Genomic DNA, 5231 nt, shown 5'->3' with positions numbered 1-5231 from the left:
ACTGCCCCGTCTAAGACACGAGTGGATCTGACTTTAATTACATTTGACTCGAGTGTTTCGTCAACTTAATGTGTTGCTTAAAATAATACTTCTGCATACAGTATGTGACACTGAGTGTTGCACGGCCAGATACGGCTCAAGAAGCTGACTCAGATAAGGAAATATATGATACATTATGATGTGATATATGAATGATAATGGGACACATCGACGTCTGCACTCACAGTGCCGCGGACTGTAAGCTACGTAATGTTACTTTGATCCGGTTACTTGTGTTGTGGCAGATATTTAAGTAAGCTTTCTTAACGCTAATGTTATAATAGTCAGATTGCTCTGAAGATGGGAGGTGATATTCTATTCATTTTCACGTTCACAGTCGGTGATTTTTGCCGGCCGTCTTTCCTGCAACGGCAGTTTAAACTGTATTTCCTTTCTCCTGTCGTATGAATTGATCGCTTTAAACTCCGCACACTGAGCTCTGATTGGTCAGCAGGCAGTGCTTTTATCCTGGAACCTATCCTTCTCCGGAGGCTAGCCGTTCAGGATAAGTTATCTTGCCCGCTAAGAAGTGAACCAGCGTCGTAGGACCGGAAACCCAGAGTTTTCCCTGAAGTCAGCCCGCTAAGCGAAAATCCGGCTTCGTAGTATAGGCCTCTGGTCTATAAGTTTATAAAATATGTTTATCTACAATTATTAGTGTGTGTGCTCCCTGTAGTCTTAAAATATCTACAGGATATGACTATAGCTGTGGTTATGTGTTCCAAAGGGGGCTTTTCACCATTAAATACACAAAAGAAGCTTCTTCTTTTTAATTGTTTATTAAAAATCTGAAAAACAACAAAGGCAAGACAAATTATGAAAGGGGACGAGACAAGCGACAACTTTGCTGTCAACTATAACAACATACGAAATCAAATATGACAAAAACTTCCAGAGAAGTGACAACTCAATTCCTTCTTTCCTCAAGTACTGTCCCACAAAAGATGAAATACAAATGATTAGAACAAGCTCTCAGCACAGTGTGCGCTCCTCACAGAGTGGAGGGGGGGGCTGCGTCTCAGTCCGTGGTGGTGCGGCGGTACCAAAAGCGGGCCCTGAAGTCGTCGCTGCAGGTCATGAAGCCAGGGTTGGTGGGCGAGTGCACGATGCAGCGCACGATGTTGTTGTGTCCCAGAGACAGCAGGTTCTTCCTCTCGGCTGTGCGCGAGTCCCAGCAGCACAGGCTGATGGTGCGCTCGTCTGGCAGCAGCACGTAGTCCTCCGTGTGGTTGAACACGCCCTGCGTCCGGTGCATCTGCCTCCCGCTCAGCCCCGCGCCTGCAACACACAGTGCATATCAAATCAGAGCTCCATCAGCTGATTTGTTCATAGCTTAACTCATTTTAATATCAACCCTGCAAAGACGTGTTAATATTGGTATATTTTCATACCCACCATACTGAGCAAAGCATATTACTGCAGTTGCTTTCCCCGAGTGACCACTCGAGGCTCCCAGTGAGTGTCAACCCCTGTTCATCTGTCCCACTTTACAGCAGAAATACACCGTTTACAGCCTGCTGCAAAAACTATTTGGGTCTGTAGCTAATTTCTCTGTTAATGCACGGGGGGATTTTTAACCTTAAAAACTGTAAAATGATGTTAATGCCTAAAGTTTTGTGTAATTAAGTGTGCAGCCTTTGAGTGACAGGTTGTTGCCGTCTAACGCGAGCTGTCAGCGTGGCGTCACTTAGGTCCTCCCCTGGTCCTACACTTTACCCCTTGTGAAATGCGAGTGGAGGAGGCGAGGGAGAGGTTTGAGGAAAGGGGGCTTGGGGAAACAAGCATTTATTGAAATGAGAAATCCTTTCCTTGGAGAAGTCATTTCAATGTGACGTAAATTAATTAGAATGCAAGTCGCAGCTGCATCAGCTGTCCATTGTCTTGTTAAACTGTGTATTTGATCATCTCTGTCAAACAGGTAACAGTGTTTTTGACAACTTAGGGTTATACAACCAAAACATACCTTATCTGTAAATAGCTGCTAAAAACCCTGCTAAATCCATATATGTTATGTTAATGAAAAATGATCTCATGGTGAACGTAGTGTGGGACATTTCAAAACTGTAAATATTTTTGTTCTGATGAAAGTTGTTGCATTTAATGAAAATTAAGCATGCTAATGTTTTTCTCTTATGAATCGGTATAAAATGAATTAGAGAAAGCTCTACCTCTAGATGTAGGGATGTAATTCTAGGGGAAGTACAATGGCATTGTGCTGTGTCTATTGAAGGGCGTATGACTTTAAATATGTTGCTCTTCCTTCTCCTCCTCCTTCTTCTTTGCTACCTGAACATAGCTAGAGCTGGACTCAAATCTGAGCAGCAGCTATCATTTGTGATTGTTCTCGACTCAACACACTTTGTAGTAGCACTAAACATATGAAACCTCTTTGTTACAAGAGCAAGAGTGTTGAAAACACCATATTTAGATGGCTGGCACAAGTTAAAAATGATGCAGATTGAATGCAAGTGATCAAGTGACTGTAAAAAGAATCCTTGCATCTGCTTGTTGTAGGGCGTTTGATACTTAGCATTTTTAACCGAATGTTAGGGAGTTACAGAGTACAGAAACAAATGCTATATAGACTGCACTATAGAGCCATTAGCACCAAACTAGAACGGAACAGATTCGGTGGAAAAGGGGTATGCGAGTCCATCTCCTCGCCGCAAGGAGGACGTTATGGAGGTGCAAGTGGTTTTCTAATTTCTGTCATTTTCGATTTAGTCTAATAAACAATCTATTAAAAGTGTACATGGAGCGTACAGCCCGTAGGCAGTGACACAAACTCACAGATTAAGTTAACTATAGGCGGAATGGACAGTAAATATGTCCAACAATATTTTTGTTTCTACTAATAAAGTGTCTAAACTCTTCATTTAAAATGTGCAAACGATTGAAGGTAAATGGAATATGAGCAAAGACAAGGCAGACTGTTGAGAGTATATCTGAGCCATACCTGTGTATTTGACCAGCGTCCGGCCTGTGGAGATCTCCCACAGTTTCACCACGGAGTCTTTGCCACTGGACATGATGTACTTGGAGTTCTTGGAGAAGATGGCGGAGCAGACCTCGGCTCCATCGTGGGCCTTCTCGAAAGTGGTGACGCAGCGGTTGGAGACGCCATCCCAAAGCTTGATGCTGCCGTCCTTGCTGCAGGAGACGTAGGTGTTGGCGCTGGGGTTGTAGCTGACGCCACTGATGGTGTCTGTGTGCTGGTCCAGCGGGTTGCAGGAGACAAAGCACTGGAAGGTGTTGACGTCGTAAAGGCGGAGTGTGGGGTGCTGCGTTCCAACCAGCAGGAAGTCACCTGATGGATGGAAGGAGATTGAACGCAGCATTTCTGCTTCCTGTTGCGAAAAAGATGGAGAGATGATCGGATTAAAACTGATTTATAGCAGTCAGCTAAATTGAACTGTTGCAAAGTCCTAGCCTTGTTGACATCAGCTTCGTCATTACTATACAACTTTGCATCTCCACTTTCATTTCAGAATCAGGTTTATCACCAGGTAGGTTTACACGTGCGAGGAATTTGACTTGGTGTCATGGTGCATACATAAAAGTAAAACAAGAATTAAAAACACAGCTAGAGAACTAGAAATATATAAAAAAATAATACAAAAATATAGTAAAATATAACAGTATTTACATGGCAATGGAATTAAATCAGAAGGAATAAAATATAGAACAAAAATCGGCAGTAATAAAAAAAGAAGAAAAAGAAAAACAGATATTGTTGCACACAAAGTCTGCGTTGTGGCTGAGGTAAAGTGCCAGTGGGGGGGGCGGGCCTTGTTTATGAGGCTGGTAGCGGAGGGGAAGAAACTGTTCAGGTGGCGAGAGGGCTTGGCCCTGATTTACCAAAACAAAGACAAATGGTTCATTACATTTGAAACCCAAATAGTTGGAACTAACAAAATCTGACCTGTATGTATTTAAATGCTCTTTTTGCAGAGGGCTTGGAGTAGTCAAACAGTTTGAGGGTGTAATCTCTTGATCCAGAAGCCAAAATCTGTTCAGTCGGATGGAAGGCGAGGCAGGTTACTTCATCCACGTGGTCATACAGTGTTCGTATCACAGGGTGATTCTCCATATTTTGCTGCGCCGTCTCATTCATCATCACCTGACACACAGACATTAAGACACACAGAAACAGTTAACATAAGCAGCTGGATGAAAACCCTGCAGTGTACTCTTATGTCAGGTCTGCCTCACCTCAATAGGCATAGCGCTCTTGGCCAGCATGCGTTCAGTATCCAGGATCTTGATGGAAGCATCAGCAGAGCCAGTGGCAATCAGCTGGCCATCGCGGCTGTATGAAGCCACGCGACAGGGACCTTTATGGGATGTTACGTAGCAGGTCTCATACTCTGATGCCTCTGGAGACATGGTCTGGACATCAGCATCAAATTCCAGATCAATCCCCACACCAGGCGCCACTGTATCTGAGCGCCCAATAGCATACTGGACTGCACTGTCATCATTCTCCATCCCTGAAAAAGGTTGGATAATGAACAATCAGGGGCTCTTGATGTTGACCATTACACCAGTCAGACACGAAGGAGACAATGTTACCTGTTTTAGCCAGCTGCATCAGCTGCTCAGAGGGCGACACCACGTTCTGAGGCTTCACCTCATTGATCAGATTGTTGGCGATACTCGTGTATCCGTCATAGAGCAGCTGGCTGATGATCAGCTTGTACAAGTGCTGTCGGTCCTTCAGAGTGGGTTTGGGACGGAACATGGTGGGTCAGGTTGAGCAGAGGGGGCTGAAACAAAAGAAGCAGAGTGAGCACTAATCACGTGAGAATGCGAGCCGCTGCTATGCTGCACACTGGTGCCCAAGGCAGTCCTGTATCTGCCTTAAGTTTCAACACAGCGTTAGCTGGGACAATAACGCTGTAGCTAGCTACCGCCAATGAATGGAACGTAAGTAGTGCTGCTAACACCGTTAGCTTGTTGCTACAGTGACGGCTAAACAGAGCATTACAACAGCAGTAACGCTATATGTATGAGCGCGAGTTAAACAACGGAACTGGCCGGAAGTGTGCAGCATGTGCAGTCTGAAGACATGAACTTAATATCACATATAAAACATAAACATATCCAACCCTTTGAAAACTTTCAATGGCGCTCCTGGACCCAAACGTGTTACGTATTTGCGTCATACGTCAAGTCCTACGTCACAAGCCTAC

General features: G+C 44.3%; 1 protein-coding gene across 1 annotated transcript; it reads right to left on the bottom strand.

The window, feature by feature from the left end:
• Nucleotides 1-802: 802 nt before the first annotated feature.
• Nucleotides 803-5231, bottom strand: cstf1 (cleavage stimulation factor, 3' pre-RNA, subunit 1). Its single transcript, XM_034144493.1, has 6 exons — nucleotides 5148-5231; nucleotides 4612-4805; nucleotides 4252-4529; nucleotides 3962-4159; nucleotides 2996-3386; nucleotides 803-1317 (listed from the first exon to the last, which is right to left on the bottom strand). Exons 2-6 carry the CDS (start codon nucleotides 4778-4780, stop codon nucleotides 1058-1060), a joined length of 1296 nt encoding a protein of 431 aa, XP_034000384.1. The 5' UTR covers nucleotides 4781-4805; nucleotides 5148-5231; the 3' UTR covers nucleotides 803-1057.

The sequence above is a fragment of the Trematomus bernacchii genome, unplaced genomic scaffold (assembly GCF_902827165.1).
Source record: "Trematomus bernacchii unplaced genomic scaffold, fTreBer1.1, whole genome shotgun sequence".
Lineage (NCBI taxonomy): Eukaryota > Metazoa > Chordata > Actinopteri > Perciformes > Nototheniidae > Trematomus > Trematomus bernacchii.
This window is presented reverse-complemented; position numbering and strand designations above follow the sequence as displayed.

Bases quoted from the DNA above. Each gene is read 5' to 3' on its own strand.
- cstf1 (XM_034144493.1), bottom strand. From the start codon at position 4,780: ATGTTCCGTCCCAAACCCACTCTGAAGGACCGACAGCACTTGTACAAG. The intron at 4,530-4,611 runs GTAACATTGTCT...AACCTTTTTCAG, and splicing joins GATGCAGCTGGCTAAAACAG to GGATGGAGAATGATGACAGT. The intron at 1,318-2,995 runs GTATGGCTCAGA...TGTGTGTTGCAG, and splicing joins GACGCTGGTCAAATACACAG to GCGCGGGGCTGAGCGGGAGG.